The 20,582-nt window shown below is 42.9% G+C and overlaps 2 protein-coding genes across 3 annotated transcripts in view; one reads left to right on the top strand and one right to left on the bottom strand.

The window, feature by feature from the left end:
• Window positions 1-4,075: 4,075 nt before the first annotated feature.
• Window positions 4,076-18,284, bottom strand: MED8 (mediator complex subunit 8). 2 transcript variants are annotated; one of them, XM_015406580.1, is made up of 7 exons: window positions 18,210-18,284; window positions 16,189-16,307; window positions 15,562-15,706; window positions 7,780-7,920; window positions 5,436-5,517; window positions 4,991-5,239; window positions 4,076-4,503 (listed from the first exon to the last, which is right to left on the bottom strand). In XM_015406580.1, exons 1-7 carry the CDS (start codon window positions 18,213-18,215, stop codon window positions 4,439-4,441), a joined length of 807 nt encoding a protein of 268 aa, XP_015262066.1. In that variant the 5' UTR covers window positions 18,216-18,284; the 3' UTR covers window positions 4,076-4,438. The 2 variants fall into 2 exon arrangements, with proteins under 2 accessions (XP_015262066.1, XP_015262067.1); XM_015406581.1 differs by lacking the exon at window positions 16,189-16,307 and having other exon boundaries at window positions 18,210-18,247.
• Window positions 18,285-18,340: 56 nt separating this feature from the next.
• The window catches only part of SZT2 (seizure threshold 2 homolog (mouse)), a 120,463-nt gene continuing 118,221 nt past the window's right edge, over window positions 18,341-20,582 (top strand). The window contains exons 1-3 of the mRNA XM_015406564.1: window positions 18,341-18,370; window positions 19,868-19,993; window positions 20,182-20,355. Coding sequence (XP_015262050.1) covers window positions 18,341-18,370; window positions 19,868-19,993; window positions 20,182-20,355 — 330 coding nt within the window. The remainder of the gene's footprint in view (window positions 18,371-19,867; window positions 19,994-20,181; window positions 20,356-20,582) is intronic.

Raw genomic sequence — 20,582 nt, forward strand, 5'->3', positions numbered from 1 at the left:
GATTCCTGGCCACAGTAGTAGATATAATGGTCTTCTGAGTTAAATTCGCCCATTCCTGTCCACTTAAGTTCACTGATTCCTAAAATATCAATGTTCAGTCTTGCCATCTCATTTTTGACCACGTCAAGCTTACCTTGATTCATAGATCTTACATTCCAGGTTCCTATGCAGTATTGTTCTTTGCAGCATCGAACTTTCCTTTCACCATTGGACACATCCACAACTGAGCATCCTTTTGGCTTTGGCCCAGCCGCTTCACTCTTTCTGGGGTTACTTGTACTTGCCCTCTGCTCTTCCTCAGTAGCATATTGGACACCTTCCGACCTGAGGGGCTCATCTTCCGACATCATATCTTTTAGCCTTTTGATACTGTCCATGGGGTTTTCTTGGCAAAAATACTGGAGTGGGTTGCCATTTCCTTCTCCAGGGGGTCACACTTGGTCTGAGTTCTCTGCTGTGGCCTGTCCTTCTTGGGTGGCCCTCCACGGCATAGCCCACAGCTTCATCGAACCACGCAAGCCCCCTCGGCATGACAAGGCAGTGATCCATGAGTTACCAGTACTGTTTTCATGACAGACCAATCAGTTCTATCAAATGCTTTTTCTGCATTGACAAAGTAGAACACTGAGGACATACATTTCATCTTAGCTAAATGTATTAAATTTACTAGCCTTCTGATGTTCCAAGGCATTAGTCAATCTTTCAAAAAACCTGTCCAATTTTAATATAATTTTAATAACATTTTACTATCATTTTAATATAAGGGGTTAAGATTTTATTTAGTCTATTGGCCAAAATTGCTGACAAAATCTTATAATCACTATTCAGTAATGAAACAGGGCAGTATGATGCCGCACCCTTCTGTAAGAATTAGTGTAACCTGCCCAGGTATCTGATGAATCTTTGTTTTAGTGCAATTTTTTCAGATTTTGTTGGATTTATTCATCACACTGTTCTTACTGTACTGTTTTGAGTTGTAATCTACCTTGAGACTAGGCAAGAAAGATGGGTGATAAATGGGCACAGTGTAGGAAGAAATGGGCACAGTGTTGCGATTAGTCAGATTCCCTCCCCTTTCCCCACATGTAGCAAGCATTCATCCAGTGATCTGCCTGCTTTAACACAGCAGTATGTTTTTCCTCCACCCCTTTCCCATTAGTGTTTAGTGTGCCCCATGACCTGGACTCCAATGTATATATGTGCACAAACAAAACATTCACTTCTTTGAGACAGCTTTATTAAATAACCTACTGAGGACAAAAGGACAGGGGAGCTCAATCTTACTTAAATATCAAAATGCCAGAGAACAGAATACCTGAAGCAAACTGGAGGCATGACTTATAAAGAATCAAGAAAGCCCTCCCCTATTTATGGAACATTTTGCTACAAGTGTCACCAGTAATAATATAGTGCTATCTGAAGCACAAGTCATAACAGGGTACTGGAAATTACCAGTACCTAAAGACATAAGAATAGCCTTGCTTGATCAGACCAGTGGTCCACCTAGTCCAGCAACCTGTTTCACACAACTGCCAACCAGTTACCCCATAATGTTGCCTCCTAGTACTGGATTTCAGAGTTTTGCTACCTCCTCCATCTAGTTTACACTCATTTGCCCTTGAAGCCATTCATACAGGATGAACTGGAGAAAAAGCAACACAGTTAAGGTTGGGTGGCATAAGTGGCAGGATTATGCACAAGAGGATTCAGCAGCAACAAACCCCAATCGAGTAATGTGTACCACATTAACTCAAAAACAATGTCAAGAGACTTCTGGTTTCGGTGATTTTCATGGCGGGCATGCTCCTTCAGTGCTCCGAAAGGAGCGGCCCGTGATGTGGCAGACGGGAGGGTGGCCGGTTGATCTGGACACACACCCCCGGAGTCGTAGGGGACTTCCCAGCCTGGGGCACTGGAGGTTGCCTCCCCTGTTCTGCGGCCATGGGATTGAGGCACTTCCGAGCCCCGATAGGTTCCGTCGCCTCAGCGCCATCATGGCTCCAAGAGGCGCATACTGGGTGGGCAAACAAGAGATCCAGCAAAAATAAAGCTCTCCCTACTTTCGCAGCAGGAGTGAAATGAAGCGTGAGTGCTAATTCCTTTTTGATTGGGTATTTGGTAAAGCGCATATCTGAAGCCCCGAATGCCACCAACGGAGAGGGAGGGAGCTAGTATACACCCCCCCCCCAATTTTAAGTGAAATCTTTTAGCGAGACGGGCTAGGAGAAACAGCAGTGGTCGATTGAATCAAGCAAAGCACAAATTCAATTAAAGTGAACCCCTGAAGCAACTTTTACTGACTTTTAAAAACTTTCCTTGAAATGCTGGATGGGCATATAAGATGGCGACAAGTCCAAGACACTCTCCTGGAATTACAAGATTAACACATCCAGCGGTAAAACCGGAAGTAAATACTGACTTTCCGAACATGCTGGCTGCATTGCACCCTCTGCTGGAGCAGATTTTGATGCGCTCCAAAAACAGCTTAAAGAGACGAACTTAAAAACAGAGGAGACTGCAAAATCAGTGAAAAAGGTTGAAGCCAAAACAAAAATGATTAATCAAAGACAAGGTGATGGAAAAACAAAGATCCTTTGATAAAGACCAACTTTTAAGACTACAAATGGAAAAACCAGCGTTTGTTCTGAGATTTCAAGGTGTTCCTGAACAGCAAGGTGAGAATCTGAAGGAAATTTTAAGTGAAGTGTTGGCCCCAATGACAGGTTTAACGGTGGATACACTGCAAAGCGATCTGGATGTGATCTATCGGACATATCCAGAATTTATTAAGAAAAAGAACCTGCCTGGGGAGATAGTGGCAAGATTCTCTAAAAGATCAACAAGAGACATGCTCAAGGCCACAAATGGGACAACCTTAAAAATCAAAGACAAAGAAATCAGAGTCTTAAAGGACATTCCATTTGAAATAAGAAAGAAGAGGACCCAATACAAAAAACCATTTTTTTGCAGAAAAACTCCACTTCCTACAGATGGATAATACCCAAAGGACTACAAAGATAAAAAAGAAAAGATAAACTCTGTTTTAAAAGTGAAGATACAGCAGAAGAACAAGTTATCAAAGAAGAAACTAGCACATATGGGTAAGGAGGTCCAGAATCTACAGTGAGCAGTAATCCAGAAGAAGACTCTGAATCAGAATTAGGGGCGGCGGCCCCAAAAGTCCTGAAAGTCAAATAGAAACTTCAAAAGAAGAAAAATAAAGGGAAGAAACAGCTATAACAGAATTGTATAAGCTTAAAAGTCTTATTGTTTGAGATGTACCTACTTGATTCAATTATATATTTACCAGTTTGTAATAGAAGCGATAGAAAATAGCTATATTATTTATAGAGAGCTTTAACTAAATATGTATTTAATCATTATATATGATCCTTGTATAGCTTATTTTTAGTTTAGTGTTAGTGTTTGTAGTGTTTTTTGTAGTGTTTGTAGTAAGAAAATAATAAAATATTATATATATTAAAAAAAAACCAGATGTCAAGTGAATGATACTGTGGAATTGTCTCTTAACGACTGGGGCCAAATAAATTAGAGTTAACTTGGAATGGAATGCAAAATATCTGTGTTTGATAATATGGATCAAGATAGGAACATGGTGCTTCAATAGAGGCTTTTCCTTATGGATGGAGGTGGGTCATTGGACAGGGTACATGGTGTCAATATACCAGAAAGAATATATGTTTACTGCTCGATCAAAGAGTCTTACACAGGCTACAGGGCCAATGAAGTATTTCTCCATACATTTCTCCATAAGTATCTGGATGTTTAAACTATCCCTTGCAGCGAAGGGCATTGCTTTGTTTTTTAAGTCACTTAGATAGCACGCATCAGTACAGTGAGTTCTGCCATTAGTACCTGTTGCTTGTCTTGAGGAAAACATCTGGTTAGTATTTACCTTATTAATGACTGTGGATTGGTATCAGCAGAGATTAAACCAAATGATTTAATGGCTTGTTCTGCCTGCACTATATTCAAATGATTTACAAAAAGGAAACACAAAACAAAACTATACAGACTCAACATATAAAAAGACAAACAAAAGTTATACATGGCAGCGCACCTGGTCTTTATTAAACAAAAAACTTCTTCATGTTACATGCCTCTTCCACCTTGATACAATACAGATACCAAAAGAAGTGCACTCTCTGAAGACTATCAGTCTCCTTACTACTTTTCCCTCCAGGCCTGGCTAGGCTGCAGAGGTGCTCTTCCCAAAGCATTTGCCTCTGGCACATGCTGTACAAAGAATACATCCTACACTGCAGTGTCCAAAGAGGTAAATGTGGCCATATAAATAAATGAACTCAGGAGATTTTGGAGTATACGGAGGTGCAATCAGGAATTTCATTGTTGAGAGTAGTTTGTAATCTCTGGAAGGAAGTCCAGGAGCAGCAACAGGCCAATGTCGTTCCCAAACTCACCTTTGATAGGGATGCATTGAAGCAGACTTGATATTGGTTTTTATGCCACTGGGCATCTTACCTAGAGATGGGGAAAGTATGGGGTTTAGTGATGTGATAAAGAGAAAGGCCTACATCTCATAAAAGGAATACAAATTTGGTGGAAATTTATTCCATTCCTTGGCCAGGGACTGAGCCAGGATCTTCCCTGCACACAATTTATGAATGAGGCAGAGCTACTTCCCCTTTGTTTAATTCCCTCCACCTCAGCCGGCTCCTCCACCTTCATCTTCTTCAAGACTTGTTTCAATTAACATACATAAAATTTGCTCTGCCTCAGGCTTATATTTGTTTTTGCATACAAACTGTGAAAAAGCAGGGAGGCTGTCAAATCTCTTGTCTATGGCCCCCCAAGTATCTGTATACCTAAATCTACAGGTTTATACAAAAGTACATATTTAGCTTTACTTAGACAACAGCTTCTCTTGCTGCAACACACTCCCCACATTCCATTTCCCTTCCTTTTGCATTCCAGCGACTTCCCAAAATGTCTGAGAGCTCGCATTTACCTGGCTGGCCTGTTTGTGGCATTTGTACTCCTCCAAGCATGGGCTGTGCTTGATTTGGTGCTCCAGGCATTTGTACTTGCTGCATGGCAGAAGCACCTGTTATGATGGTGTTGGCACCTGGCTGACTAGACTGAACAGGCCCTGTCACACCTGGTGGACGCCTGTTTGACAGACCTTTCCCAAAGGCTACAGCTGCAACCAACGCATTAGTATCGGCAGAGTTGTATGTCTGTTTGTTCTGTCGTAAACCTGTAGAAGACAGAAAAATTAACAGTGCACGACAAATTATCAGAGCTTTACTCTTTATTTCCCACTGTGCTCTATTACCCTTGTGTTAATCTTTGCTCACATTATCCAAGTGCTACTTTTCTGTTTTTAGGACCGCTGGCCTTGGAGCCTATCAGATGATCCTTGCCCCCCCACCCAACTGGTTCAAAGGTCATACCTCCACTCTCAGATTCTCGTTCTTCTTTGTTGATCTTCTCCAACAAATTCAAGCACATTTTGTTTAGACTTTGGATCTGTTTCTGTAATCAAAGTAATTTACATCAGTCAGGACATCTGTTATCTTTTGCCCCTTATTATTGTTGTTCAGTCGCACAGTCGAGTCCGACTCTTTGCGACCCCATGGACCAGCTCCCGCCAGGCCCTCCTATCTTCCGCCGTCCTCTGAAGTTGGCTCAATTTCATGTTCGTTGCATCTATGACACTGTCTAACCATCTCATCCTTTGCCGTCCCCGTCTTCTTTGACTTTCAATTATTACCTTCTTAAAATTATAGCGAACTCCCCCAAGCCAATTCCCAGACTTTCAAGAACAGGGAAGTACCCATTTATAAAAGGAAATTTATATTATCTTGACAACACTGAGTACATGACGGATACCTAAAAAAACAATGCATACAAAGAACCCTGGATAATCCTCTTTGTTTTCTATTTCTGTAGCCATGGTTTTATAAATAAATAAATAAATAAATAAAATAATAATAGTATTTATATGTCGACCTCTCACCACCAAGCGGTCTTGAGGTAGCTAACAACAGTTAAAATATTAACAGACATAATGAAAACCTAACACAAATAAACCAAAAGGCAGCCCACATAAACAGATTCGGCAAATGAAAAGCTAAACAGAAGAGCTCTGCTTTGCAGGCCCAGTAGAACTTAGATAAATCCCTAAGGCCTGCATACCGTCTGACAGCTGGCTCCACCAAGACAGGGCCACCAGAAAGAAGGCCCTCATCTTGATAGATGCCAGGTAAACATCCTGGGGGCCTAGTACCTCAAGCAGGTTTTGGGTTGAAGAACACAAATTTCGGGGTGGGGGTGGGTGGGGCCATGTTGGAAGAGGCAGTCTGCCAGACCATTTAGGGCTTTAAAGATAATCACCAGCACCTTGAATTTGATCCGGAACTCAATCGGCAGCCAGTGCAGCTGCTTCAAGACAGGATAAATATGATCTCTCAACCTTGCTGCTGCATTCTGGATGGCTTGTAATTTCTGGAGCACCTTCAGGGGCAGCCCTACATAAGAATGCATTACAGTAGTCTAGGCAGGTGATGACTGTGGCATGAATCACTGTGGCTAGGTCAGAATGGGACAGGTATAGAAACAGTTGGTGAGCTTGGCGCAAATAGAAAAATTCCGTCCTTGCCACTGCTGTCACCTGCTTGGCCAGGGACAAGGAGAAATTAACCCAGACCCCCAGACTATTAACAGAGTCCACTAATGAGAGTTGAACCCCATCAGGAGTTGGGAGCGGAAGGCCCCCCGACAGTCCAGACCTCCCCAGCAAGATGATCTCTGTTTTAGATGGATTTAACTTCAACCAGCTCTGCTTCAACCAACAAACCAAGGCTCCAGGGCCAGATCTGCCAGTGGAGAGTCTGGTTGCATATCCAGCAGAAGGAAGAGCTGGGTGTCATCTACATGTTGGCATTCAACTCCAAATGTCCTAATGAAGCTCTGACAGAGGGCACACATATATATTAAATAACACTGGGGAGAGAATCACGCCTTGCGGAATCCCACACTCAAGAGAATGCTCAGCAGAACACTCATCCTCAACTACTACCCTTCAATGGTGACCCTTCAATGAAAGGAACCATGCTAAGGCAGCCCCACGAACCCCCAGTGAGGCCAGGAGGTCGACCAGGATTGAATCATCAACTGTGTCAAATCCAACAAAATCAGCAGCATAGACCCACCCTTATCCTATTGACAGTGAAGGTTATCCACAAAGGCTACAAGTACTGTCTCTGTTCCAAACCCAGGCCTGAAGCCAGACTGGAAGAAGTCAAGTGCTGATGTTTCATCAGGAATCCCTGAAGGTGTTCTGCTATTGCCCTCTCAATCACCTTCCTGAGATAATTATTCTTCTGTCCTATCCTACTCAGTTTAATTACAGTTCGCACTTCTCAAGAGGCAGACTTGCAATCGCCTGTCCTTTCTGAAACTTGCATGACATAATGTTTAATGATATATGTGCACACATACTCATGCATGTGTGTGCACACAAACATGTAATACAACATTCCTTCATTAAGTATCATACGAACCCCAAAGTGGGTTAGTAAATTACTTTTTATTACAAATGAAATTGGGCTCAACACTTTTACTACACAGATTCAAATGTGATAGGGCCTACCAGAGGCCAGACAAAACTGCTTCACAGACTGTTAGATGGTCATCACTGGTGTAGAAGATTAAAGACAACAGCAAGGACATGGAAACTGGTATGCCCTCAAAAACTTGGGGCAATTCTGAATTCCTCCAAGCACAAATAATTACCTGTGCCACATCAGTGCCAATACGAGCTGCGTCTGTGCTCAACTGCTTTTCTTGCTCCTCCACCTCAGGATCAGGCTTTGTCCGCAAATGATCAGGTACAACTTCATGGCTGAACACTGGCACTCGTCCTTCTGTCTGCCGCTGAAACAACCAGACTATCAGTGCTTAAAACCGTATTTTGTGACAAAAGCACAGAATAGTAAGTTAACCCTGTAGCCTTGGTATGAGCTACAGAGACTCAGATGCTACTGGAAATTTGGCTCCAGAATTCCAGGATACCTGCATTTGCAGGGTTCCCATTCCTTTGTTTCTTATGCCCAATAAGGCTAAGGAATGAAGATTCTGTGATTAATTAATCTGAACAAATGAAGGCGTAAGTTTGTCAGGAACTGAGTGGTACCACTGTTTGAAGACATGTTCTTGAAATGTAAACATCAAGCCTCCAGAATCCAAAAGGTGTGTATGCGAAAACATTTCACACACCCTTTCTGGACGACATGCTCATATGCAGTGTACAGTATACACACCACTCTGTAGAAGGATGGATCGGAAGTTACAGTGCTGTGACAGGAATCAGCAAAGGAAGGAGGTGCAAGATGAGTAAAAAAGGACAGAAATATCCCCATACCTTTGTTCTCAGGACAGCAAGAATTAGCAAATTCTGGCCTCTTGCACTATTCTCTTTAGAAGGGGCCAGCAAGATGTGTGCGCTGAAGCCTCTTCATAAATAGATATATCCTCTCCTTCAGAAGGTTTTTAAATCTTTTAAACTATCATCTCCTGCTGCTATTTTGTCCTTGGAAGTTGAACTACTGACATAAAGTAGTGCCTTTCTACAAATTTGGTGTTTTAGTGCCCAGGTGCTTCAGTGTCCCAGTGCCTTAGTGTTAAACAGAGCAGCTGGTGAGTGTTGTTTCTCTTCAATTAATATGGGTGACAAAATTTCAGGCTCTCCACCTTATTCAAGGTCTGCTAAGCAACTGAAAATAAAAAACTATCCTCTAAAAGAGGCCTCAGGAGACCTTACTACAACTTCCACAGATAACAGAGATGCAGTACTTGAGACAGAAGAACTCCCATCTTTGTCTGATAGCTTACTTTCTCTCGGAGAAGTTTCTTTGTTTGACCAGAAGCCTCTTAAGTATAAACTAGAGAAAATGTTAAGTGAATGTGCCAGTCAAGATCAGCAATCCTCTATTTTTGACTTTGTGGCAGAACAATGCTTACTGACAGCTAAAACGGTAATTGTAATATATGAGCAACTCGCCTCTGCGAATAATAAAGTAGAGACACTGTGGGCAACCTTTGACTCCTACATGCAAAAATATTTGGGAGGGAAAGCTCACGCTGCTGGGCTTCCAGAGTCTTATCACAAAGAATTAATTATTGAAGAGTCAGCTGTCAATGATGCTGCAGAAACAGTCAATCTTGAACTACAGCAAGACTGCAATGGGTAATAATGGTGAGTTTGATACTCAAACTAACAAATGGATTCTGCAGCTAAATCAGATTGCACTCCATATTAGTCTGAATAATAATAACAACTGGCAACTTTGGTGCTCCCATAGAAGCATCATTAGGTCCTTCAGCCAACTCTTACAAATCGAGCCTCAATATGTTGTTGACTTAGTCGCCATTAACTGCTGTTTCAGCAGCTAAAATAATTCTCCTAACTTCCATTCAATCTACCTTGTCACTCATGTTGTTGAACATGAAATCTCTATTGCAAAGGCACTATATTATTCCTGTTTGAGTATTTCAGGATATTATTGTTTCTACACTTATTTCCAAGACAAATATAAAGAGGCCTTCTACATTACAGGCAAGAAAAATGGATGATAGGGAGAAAAATAAGAAGTCACCACCTGTCAGTAAACCTGTAGGACCCCTAAATGATACTTTGGTTATGGGTAGGGACACCCATTTTTATCACTGGTCTAGAACTGACAAAAGAGGATCAAGCCAAATCATCGATAGCCTGGCTGAACTTAAGAACTCACTAATCACCCTAACTTCCTCCAGTTTGGTGTTGTGGTTAAGAGCGCGGACACTAATCTGGGAGAACCGGGTTTGATTCCCCAGTCCTCCACATGCAGCTGCTGGTGTAACCTTGGGTCAGTCGCAAGTTCTTTCAGAACTGTTCTCTCAAGAGCAATTCACTCTCTCTTTCAGCCCCACCTACCTCACAGGGTGTCTGTTGTGGGGAGGGGAAGGGAAAGGAGATTGTAAAGATTCTCTGAGACTCCGAGTGAAGGGCGGGGTATAAATCCAATCTCCCCCGCCCATCAAAGCCACTCAAATTACATCATTCCATGGCTCAGGATAACAGCCAGAATACTATGCTAACTCAAAGACAAACAGAGCCTCCAATGATCTCTGCCCAGAACTTTGAACCCACTTTGCTTGACCTGTCTATAAATTGTCATACAGAGCCAATTCATCCATCCTCAGGAGAGGACATAAATCTCCCCCCTTTGAAGAGTTCTTTAGAAAAAATAAATGGTAATTGATTGACTAAAACTAATGAGGCTGTATGCCTAAAAATACTTTAATGGAATATTGTTGGCTGGAAAAGAAAATCAGGTGAAAGTTATTTTTGGCCCCGGTCACACGAGAGGATTTGGGCCGGGAGAGGGATGGATCGGGGGCAGAGCAAACGGGCGCGATCCCACCGCAACATCTGGGAAGCGTTGCGCGCCCGTCCCCGATCCGGCCCTTCCGACAATAACCCGCAGCAAAAAAGAACCACCTACAGAGGTGGTTCTTTCCGAAAGGCCGCATCAAAGCCGGCCGTGGGATCGCCGGTGCGTTCTTCCGCCAGCGCATCCCCGGCTCCTGGCCGAACTGCGCATGCTCAAACATGCGTAGTTTGGCTTCCTCCTCGGTCCCCCCGGCATCTGATCGTGCCGGGGAGCAAGTCCACGGCAGCTCACGAGATCTATATGATCCCGCGTGCCTATTTTGGTGCGGCTTTTTTCCCCTCGTATGGCAGGGACCTTTTAAAACATTTTTTGTATAGATTTGATATCATTCTACTACAGGAAACATGGGTTGAAGCAGATATTTTTCTAAAAGGTTATTTTACAGTTTCTGTACCCACAGTTGCAACTAGCCCTCAGGGTTGCCATAGGGGAGGTTTCTTGTTTTAATGCAATTATATTGTATTTATTTCTGATTCGCAGGAAAGGGCAGCTGATAAATCAAATATAATAAATAAATAAATAAATGTTGTATGTCTTCTCCTTTACAACATTCTTCCCTTTTAATATTACAGGATCTCTATCCTGTCATAGAAGGATTAAATGCTTAAATCTGAACCTCTGACTGTTCTTAATCATCAATTATCTAATGATTCCAAGGAAAGCTATGCTCTTTCTCTATACGATAATCTTATTGCCAACATTAATTCTACTATCCAGTCACAATTCATAGCCCACAAGTCCAGAATTTCCCCCCTGGTTTGATCAGGACTGCCAGGTACTGAAAGCCCAGCTATGAACACTATATTGTGCCCAGGGGTCTTGTTGTAGAAAAAGAGCTGCCGGAGCTCATTAGCATAACTCATTAGCATAACTTATTTGCATATGCCACGCCCCCTGACATCACCGGAAGTGACAGAAGGCCACACCCCCTGACATCACCGGAAGTGTGTCAGAAGGCCCGGCTACTTACCCTCCTGCTTCATCCTCATTCCCAAACGGAATGAGGATCGAAGCAGAGGGCGGGGTAAAGAAGGGGCGGGGCTTCACCACGTGACCGCCCCACCCCCTAGAGGTTCTCTTCCGGAGCTCCATACCTGAGAGCTCCCCCCCGACTAGAGCCCTGAAGATAAATGAAATGAAGGGATCACTGCAAAAGCATCTTTATATGTTTGTGCATACCAAAGAAGCAATTCAAAATTACTGTAGATCAGAAAAAAATATGGCACTAAGAGAAAGATGGAATTTATTAATTAATGCATCACTAAATGATACCAACAAACAATTTTGGACCCTTGTTTCGGGCACTTTATTTAATAGATCTGCCCCCCCTTTATTGTCTAATCCCGGCCTAGACCAGGGAGGACCATCTTACAAATATCTTTTTTTGTCTGCTAGATCATAGTGCTGAGTCATCAGATTTCATTCCTTCTGACTTTCCTGGATGGTTGCCTTAAGTCATAATGAAATCATTAGTTTAATTAATCAGCTAAAGGTAGGGAAGGCCCCTAGTCCTGGTGGACTCCCTCCTGAACAGTTCAAGAAACATTTGGTGTGGTGGACCTCTCCCCTAGCTACTCTCTTTTCTGTTATTGATAAAATGGGGAGAATGCCTGATTCCTGGACTAGGGCCATAGTAGTCCCAAGCCATTAAAAAGGAGACCCACATTTGACAGGAAATTACCGCCCAATTAGTCTTCTGTCCATTTTTGGTAAACTTTATGCAAGGCATTTACTAGACAAGCTCTCCTCGTGGATGAACAACCAAAAAATCTTGGGTAGGGGACAGACTGGGTTTTATGCTAGTAGATCACTCTTGATCACCATTACCCTAGCACATCTGGCTGAGAAATATGCCAGCCATGGCAGGAAGAAACTTTTTGCAGCCTTTCTTGATCTGAAGGGTTCCTTCAACTCTATCCCCAGAAACCTTTTTTGGGAGAAATTAAATAAGACTTCAATTGACAAAATATTACTTTTTCTTATTCAAAAGCTACATTCCCTAACTATTACCATCAGCAGCCTGTGCTTCGCCAGTACGAACGGAGCGAGATGACAGTCCTTAACATCAATGTTGACTGTATCCCATCAGGATTGTACTGCTACCAAGATGATTGTTATTATGCTTCGCCATTGCCATACATCACTGTACTAGCACTTTATGTGTTTTTTTAGCTGTTTTAAATTTAATGTAAGCCGCCCTGAGCCTGCCTTGGTGGGGAGGGCAGGGCATAAATCAAATAAATAAATAAACTAGCTGTCAAGTTCGATATGGCCCTCAAGGATAACTAACTAGAGAGATCGCTATAAACTGAGGTGCTAAAGAGTGATGTGTTCTGGCCCCCACCTCTTTAATCTTTTTATGAATGGCCTCACATCAGCCCTAAGGACAACTGAGGACCACTTTCCTAAACCTGGCTCTCTCTTCCCATTTCTTTACTACTTTGCGTTGACAATGCTGTGATACTATCATTAACGCAATTGGGCTTAAGATGTTTAGTGACTAATTGTGATTCTAATCAGTGGTCTGCAAATGTTGAAAAATCTAAGATCTTGGTCTTCCCTAAGTCTTAGAAGCATTTTTTCTGGAGAAATAGGGGAACTGACACTGAACAGGTAAAACAATTTAGATATTTGGGTCTGAATTTCTAATGCAACAACAACTGGACATTCCACAGAAGTTATACTCTAGCCAATGTAGTACAGCAGGTGTTGTCCATTTCTGTTTTGTACATGGTAGCCAATATTTCACTGCTCCTTTACCTGTATTAAAGGCCAAATCTGTGGCCTAGCTACTATATGGAATCCCTCTACGGATTGGGACATTTAATCAGGGTATTGATAGGATTCAGTCTTCTATTTTGTGCCATATTCTGGATCTTCCTAACTGTGTTGCTTATGCAGCTATGTGCCTTGAAACCAGGCAAGGGCTTGTGGAAACAAGAGCGTGGATTCAGACCATAAAGTTCTGGTTGCTACATAACGACTACGCGTGCAGATTTGTATGTATGCAAGCAGTTGAAGTTAATCGACAGGAAAATTATCTCAATTGGCGTCTCCCCCGACTCTTTCCAGATGCTGGAGAGGGAGTAATCTTTTAGACTGTTGCATCAGAGCCTGTTAGACATAGAAAGGCAAATTTTGTGTTCTCTAGCCAATAGATTTTGCTCTCCTGTGTCCCATGGTGTCGCAGCAGACTATGGTAGTGCAACTGCCTGTTTATCCCATCTGGAATTGCCTCATGATCGCAGAGCCTTTATGCTTGCTCAATTTAATATCTTTCCTTCAGCTAGTCTATTTGGTAAATACTCAGGAACCCCTTCGTGAAAGGTATTGCCCTTGTAGGGCTGGGGTTCTCGAACAATTATCTCACATATTACTTTTATTTTTATCTGGAGCCAAGGAATGTCATTATTAGACCTCTTCTGCATAATGTTCAGGGTCTCCCAGAAGAGTGGCTAGTAATGTACCTCTTGTCAGATAGAAATCCCTATATCAACTTGCAGGTGGCTAAATATTTGCTAGCTGCAATAAGGATCCGTGAGCAGTTTATGTATGCTTTTGGATAATTTTATCTTAATTTTTATTTAATTTTACTTTGCTGAATGTAAAATCTTTTTAAAATATCTCTTTGGTTCTGGTGAGACAAATGCCTAATAAAGGTGATGAATGAATGAATGAATGAATGAATGAATGAAAGGATACCATCCTAAGAATGCAGACTGGACTATTCTACATCTCCTCACAGTTGGGGGAGATAATTTAGAATGTTAACTTGCATTTTTTTTAACCCCTCCCTATCTGCAGCTTTTGCCCTGACCTGGATAGCCCAGGCTAGCACAATCTTGTCAGATCTCAGAAGCTAAGCAAGGTGGGTCCTGGTTAGTACTTGGATAGGAGACCACCAAGGAAGTCCAGGGCTGCTATGCAAAGGAAGACAATGGCAAACCACTTCTGAATGTCTTGAAAACACTTTGAAAACCCCATGGAGTCACCATGTCAGCTGCAACTTGACAGCAAAAGAAAAAAATCTGCAGGTCTAAGAAAACACACCAGAAATTAACTCATCTGTGAACAAGGTTCTACACCAATTTGCTGCCTGCTATACTAATTTTCTACTCAGAGAAATTTCTACCTCTCAGTTCTCCTAATTCATCCTGCGACTTGTGTAGATGAGGACTCTGTTGACAGAGAACAAAGAGATGGTAGGTATTTCAGCAACAGCAGAAGGTTCTCCTCTGCTCTTACAAAATTCAGCAAGGCAGATCTGCACTGTTCTATATGATACGCTTTCCACATTCCCCTTCCCTTCTAATGATAGCTATTGACAAACATAAAAAATAGTTCTGGTTTATTACGTAGTCCAGTGTTCCCTCTAAGCTGAGTTAGTGTGAGCTAGCTCAAATTTTTCAGCCTCCAGCTCACACATTTTTGTCTTAGCTCAGGAAAGATGGCTCCAGAGCAAACTAATTTATGCAGTAGCCAAATCGCTCACTCACAACTTTAATGCCAGTAGCTCACAAAGTAGAATTTTTGCTCATAAGACTCCACAGCTTAGAGGGAACACTCGATATGACCATATTTATTTTGCTGTGGTCTGTGGGCCTGCAAGCACAGCCTAGCAGGCCCAGAGAGCCTGGTAAGCAGTAGGAGGAGGCTGGGCCTACAAATCCCAGAATGCCGTGGGAAGTTTTGGCGCTGATTTTGACCAACAGGGAAGAAGAGGGCTGGGGAATAATATTTAGGCGCGTTAGGGCATTTGATTTCTTTTCTTTTCACCCACTTTCTGTTACTATTCCTGCACATTGTTTGTTTGACCTCCTATAAAATAAACTATTTCTATTGTTTACTCTGCCTGGTCCTCACACCTATTATTCGGCCAAAAGGGAGGTCTGAAGGTCTTGGGAGGGTGCTCTGGGCCTTCGCAAGGGATCCTAAATCCAGAGTGGTGGCAGTGTCAGGTGACACCCCACCTGAGCCGTGACAGGTCTCCTTTTGCATTGTTTGGCCTGCTTCTTCTCTGCCCTGGAGCCAAGGATCTGTACAATTGCAAAAAGATGAAAGTTACCAGCAAGATTCTTACCATAATCTCTTCATCACGGTCTGGTGACAATACTAAGGGAATGATGACCTGATTGCGCAGCAATGGAGTCTTCTCATGCTTCAGCACTTTATTCAGTGTGTTCAGTTGTCCTGACAGTAGTGCAAAGCTGTCAAGCACTGAAGGCCTGAAGCAAAGATAGATAAAGAAAGGATACATGGCATAGGCAGAAGCCACCCCATCTATGTATTTACTACATTTATATCTGCCCTCTCTTCCATCACAGATATTGAGACAGTGCACACAGATTTCTCTGATCCAGGCCATGACCAGACTCAGATCTGCTTAATTTCAGCAAGGTGACTTTTGTATATTTTTCAATCACAAGTTGTACCAAAAAGGGTAGTTAAAATCTTAATTCCTTTAGCCAAAAATGGTAACAGTCAAAATTATAATAACTCAGGGTCCCCAAGGCAGTGAACATTAAAACACATCGAATGTTAAAATTTGATACAAATCCTGAAATATATTGGTGGAAATGAATTTAACTATTGAGGCAACTATTGTGCAGCATACAGGCTCAATTATATGTTACTTGGGGCTGTGCAACAACAACAAACTCTGGCCCTAACTAAGACTGGTCACATAGGCTTCTTCCCAGCCTCTTACCAGGTCAGCCGATCGTATTCATTCTCGAGCTTGTAAATGAAACTGACCAAGGAATTCTTCAGATCAGCTACCTGACTGATGAGAGCCTCTAACGATAGCTCAAGCTGCTTTTCCTCCCTCTGGAAAAGACAGAAAAATAAGGCTTATCATATCAACTCTGCAGATCAAGGGACCAGTTACACGGCCCATGGTCTCCCTGGTGACTCTCTCTATAACATCAGCATATGGTCTGATCTGTTTACTCTTGTCCAGTCACCCAGTCTCCTTTGATTTCTCTACAGAATGCTTCAGACATAACACGGCACCACTAAAGAAAGGAAATATGTGCTGGGTAGGGGTGGTTGAAGGAAAACTGCTCTTACAAAAAGTATGTTGTCCTTGTAAATCACTAACTATAGTGCTGCTAGATCAAGATGAGTAGCCATGTTAATCTGTCTGCAGCAGTAGAAAAGTGCAAGAGTCCAGTAGCACCTTAAAGACTAACAAAATTTGTGGCAGGGTATGAGCTTTTGTAAGTCACTGCTCACTTCTTCAAATAAGAATATATAAGACAGTGTTGTTAGATTCATTATAGGTTATATTATGTAGAAAAAAAGGAATTTAAAGAGGTGCTACTTTTCCTATTACATCCACTGTCTTCAATGGATTTAGAAGGATGCAACTCTTCTTAGAGTGCCACTGTTCATCTCACAGTGACCAAATAACTACTGATACACATGATATGTGTGCGTGCACACAAAAGCTCATACGTTGAATAAAACTTTGTTGGTCTTAAAGGTGCCACTGGACTCTAACTTTGTTACATAACAAAACAGTCATGGCAATCTTCAACCACAAGAAAGGTGAGACATAAATATTTTAATAAACATTATTGACCCAATTAGCTTGCAATGATAACTCTTCAGTGTGAGTAGGATACAGATGAAAACTTGTTGAGGAAGCAGCTGGCACTACAAGGCGTGTATGTTATCATAAGGAATGCTCACTGATTTGGATCTCACCAACAATTTACACAGGTACAAGAAGGGGGCAATTTCTGCCTATTGTCCCCTCTCGTGGGAGACTTCTGATTCCACCTAAAGCAATTCCTGGGGTTTCCTGGTCTCTGAAAAGGAGCATTTCGGGCTTCTGAAGGAGGGAGAAATTGGCAAAAAAACACCCCTCTTCCTTGTGGCTGTAGAAATTCCAGGCAGGATTCAAGATATCATTTATTCTGGGAACCAATTCGTGCTTTCTACAATGAGCTGCCTCTAACAGCAGTTTGTTGTATTGTTGTATACATACATACATTTTAAAATCTGTCTTAATGCTTTGACTCTTTGCAACTTCAAATGGGTGGAAAGATAGCACAGAAATTTTTAAAATAAAACAAACGAATAAATAAAGGGGATTAACTGTGTCCTTCCTTGTGTTTGTTCACTCCAGATATATGAGCGTCATAGGTTGGATCTAGCAATCTGTCAGTTAAAGACACTAATGGTCGCAGGTCTTCCCGGCCTTCCCTTATTCCGCAGAAGTCCTTTCTGACCTCGGGAAGTTTAATTCTGGTGTTATGGGATTCCCGCTTGGAGTAACAGCGGGTCGGCGGGTTGCAGTGAGGAGAGGGAAGGACACAAAACCATCATTTCTGCCTCCTCCGTCCGCGGCTGGAAAGGACTGGAGCCGAGCAGATCTGTCACGCGCTCCTTGCGATGGATCCAACCCACTGCCCGATGCCCAGGGAGGCAGCAGGCCCAGCCTTTTCAACACGTCTATTCAGGCTCGCAGCTTAACCCTGTTGCCCAAAACCGGTTAGCTGAAGAGGTGCAAAAGCGAAGCTATGAGCTCGCTCCTCTCCATAAACAACCGGCAGGAATACCGCTCACTCCGCCAGAATAACCACGCTAGCCCTTTAGAGGCAAGAGAGGCGTTTCTTCTGCCTCTTGATAAGGAGGCCACCGTCACCTGCCACAGTCTACCCCTCTGCTCCAGGGGGAATAATTATAGGCTTCCCCCCCCCTCCCCCATTGCCCGAGCTTCACCTGCATCGCGACAGACACCGAAGACGGCACCGAAGAGTCTTCCCGTCAAGGCGGGATCTCGCGTACACGACTTCCTCTTCTGGGTTAGTGCGTCATGAGGTCGAAGTTTACGGCGCTGGAAGGTGTCAGACATGGCGGCCTCGGAGAGGGGAGATGATGAGGTATCGCCCTTCCGCGAGTACTATGCGGGTTGGCCTTGAGGAGAGGTGACGACACGTGGGGAGTCCTGCAGACAGTGTGACTCCAAGGGAAGCTCGTGCAGCCAGTGTCCGTCTGTCTTGTGACGACGGAGCGGCAGGGGGCTTGGATACAGAGGGAGTTCCCTCAAGAGTGGGGGGAATGACCATTTTAGCTGATACAGACTGTAGATTTGGAATGGGACAGGAGTGTGGCTGTGGAGGGACGCTGTGATCCTCTACTTCAACCCTCTGCCTCAGATTAGACCTTAATATTCTCTGTACTTAAATTGGTACAGCCTGGACTGGAGGCTTCCATAAACAGCAAATATCTGCTGTCACACGGACAGTTGTTTGAGGAATAGAAGTGCAGATAACTTCAGTAAATGGGCCACCTCATGTAGACTCTGGAGAGGCTGCATATAAATTCCATAAGGAAATAACAAATAACTTTCTGGAAAGGTTAGGCAGAGGAGTGTGTGAGCTCCAGATTGCAAACAGTAGGTTTTTAAAAATGGGTAGCGCTGTTCTGTTGGTGCCAGTATCTTGGACTCTGCATATCCCTTGCCATTGTCACTGCAGTACCCAAGCAGCCATGAAACTCCCTTCATTTGTACTGTTGGCACAGTGGACTCGTGATTATATGCTATGTTCAGGTCAGCCTGTTGCTGATGTTATCTCACCTTATCTCTTGTTACATAAGAACAGCCTTGCTGAATCTGGCCTAGTATGCAACCGTAATCTGTTCCTCTAGATAGAAGAATTGGTAACAGACAGTGTATGAGATACACATTAGGTGTTACATCACTATTGTTGGACCGTATTCTGCTGTAAGAATGTCCAAACGTTTTCATTTCAGAGATGTATTAGGCTGCAATTTTGTGCCCAGTGCCTCTGACCTGTGTCTGATTTCCAAGTAAACAAATTATAAATCACACAAACCACAGATATAATGAAAAATGCCACCTTACTTAGTTTGTATATGTTGCTGTTTAATCCCAAACACCAACAACTGATCAGTTCTGTTCAAGATTGTAAGGCAGTTTTGGTGAAATGCAAACATTGATGTGTTCTGACAGTATATCAAAGGAACATGGATGCTTGCTAGGTGACCTTGAGCCAGTCAGACACTCTTAGCCTAGCCTACCTCACAGGGTTGTTGTAAGAAAACAAATGGAAGAGAGAAAAATGATGTAAATTGCTCTAGGATACCCACAGGGAGAAAGGTGAGGTATAAATGAAATAAGTAAATCAGCTAAATAGAAATTTAATTCCCTGGTAGTTTTAGTGAAGAGCCATTGTTGTTCCTATCCTCTTGTGTGTTTGTTTAGTTTTGACCACTGTTACTATTACTAATCAAGTCTGCCTCTTGTGGTAATTATATTTTTGTGTCAAAAATGTTAATAAGCAGAATTGTTAACAAATTCTATAAGCACTTGAGCATGCTACATGATGAAAGTTGTCTTCCTTTATTATCTGCAGGTAGAGGAGGCTGGGCAGGTATTTCTTTTGATGAAGAAAGACTACCGGATTTCACGCAATGTACGCCTGGCCTGGTTTCTTAATAATTTACATCAAGTTATTTTGGCAGTGCCTGAATCAGAGTTGGTGAGTGAGCCACATTTAGGCCTATTTCTGAATGAAAAAATCCCAAGGTGGAAAAAGTAAGACATACTTTGGGTTGATGAGAAATGAAATGCTTCATAGGAAAGCTTCCTGTGGTTTGTTTTTTTTTACTTGCTCATTTCTTCTCTTTTCGTTGTGCTTCTGTTCATTTCCCCCCCCCCTTTCTGAAGGTGAATTCAGACAGTGAGTTGGATATTCTCAGCATACTACCAAGTAGCTGGCAACCTGATGAGCCTGTGCAACCCAGGCCTTACCTATTGGTGCCTTCTACAAAAGTCACCTTCCTTGCACGCCAGTACCGTTTCGTGATTGAACTAGACTTGAGTCCTTCTACAGGGATTGTGGTAAGTTTGTCAGTCCTCCAAGTAACTGAGCATTTACAGTTAGGCTTGCCAGGTCCTCTCATTGCTCCGGTGGGGGATTTGGGGGGTATTCTGGAGGTGGGCGGGGATGCCCAAGCCCTGCCCCCAAGCCTCGCCCCTAAGAGCGACCACCTACCCGGCCACCCCTCTCCCTCCCCTCCTGCCAGATTCAAAGGGCTTCAGCTGATTGGTGGGGACCACATGGCCTG

The sequence above is a fragment of the Gekko japonicus genome, unplaced genomic scaffold, assembly GCF_001447785.1.
Source record: "Gekko japonicus isolate JY-2015 unplaced genomic scaffold, Gekko_japonicus_V1.1 scaffold115, whole genome shotgun sequence".
Lineage (NCBI taxonomy): Eukaryota > Metazoa > Chordata > Lepidosauria > Squamata > Gekkonidae > Gekko > Gekko japonicus.

Excerpts from the sequence above, each read along its gene's own strand:
- MED8 (XM_015406580.1), bottom strand. Across the intron at positions 5,240-5,435 it reads ACGAGAATCTGAGAGTGGAG|GTTTACGACAGAACAAACAG; the intron begins GTATGACCTTTG and ends TGTCTTCTACAG. Across the intron at positions 4,504-4,990 it reads GCCACAAACAGGCCAGCCAG|GTAAGATGCCCAGTGGCATA; the intron begins GTAAATGCGAGC and ends CCCCATCTCTAG.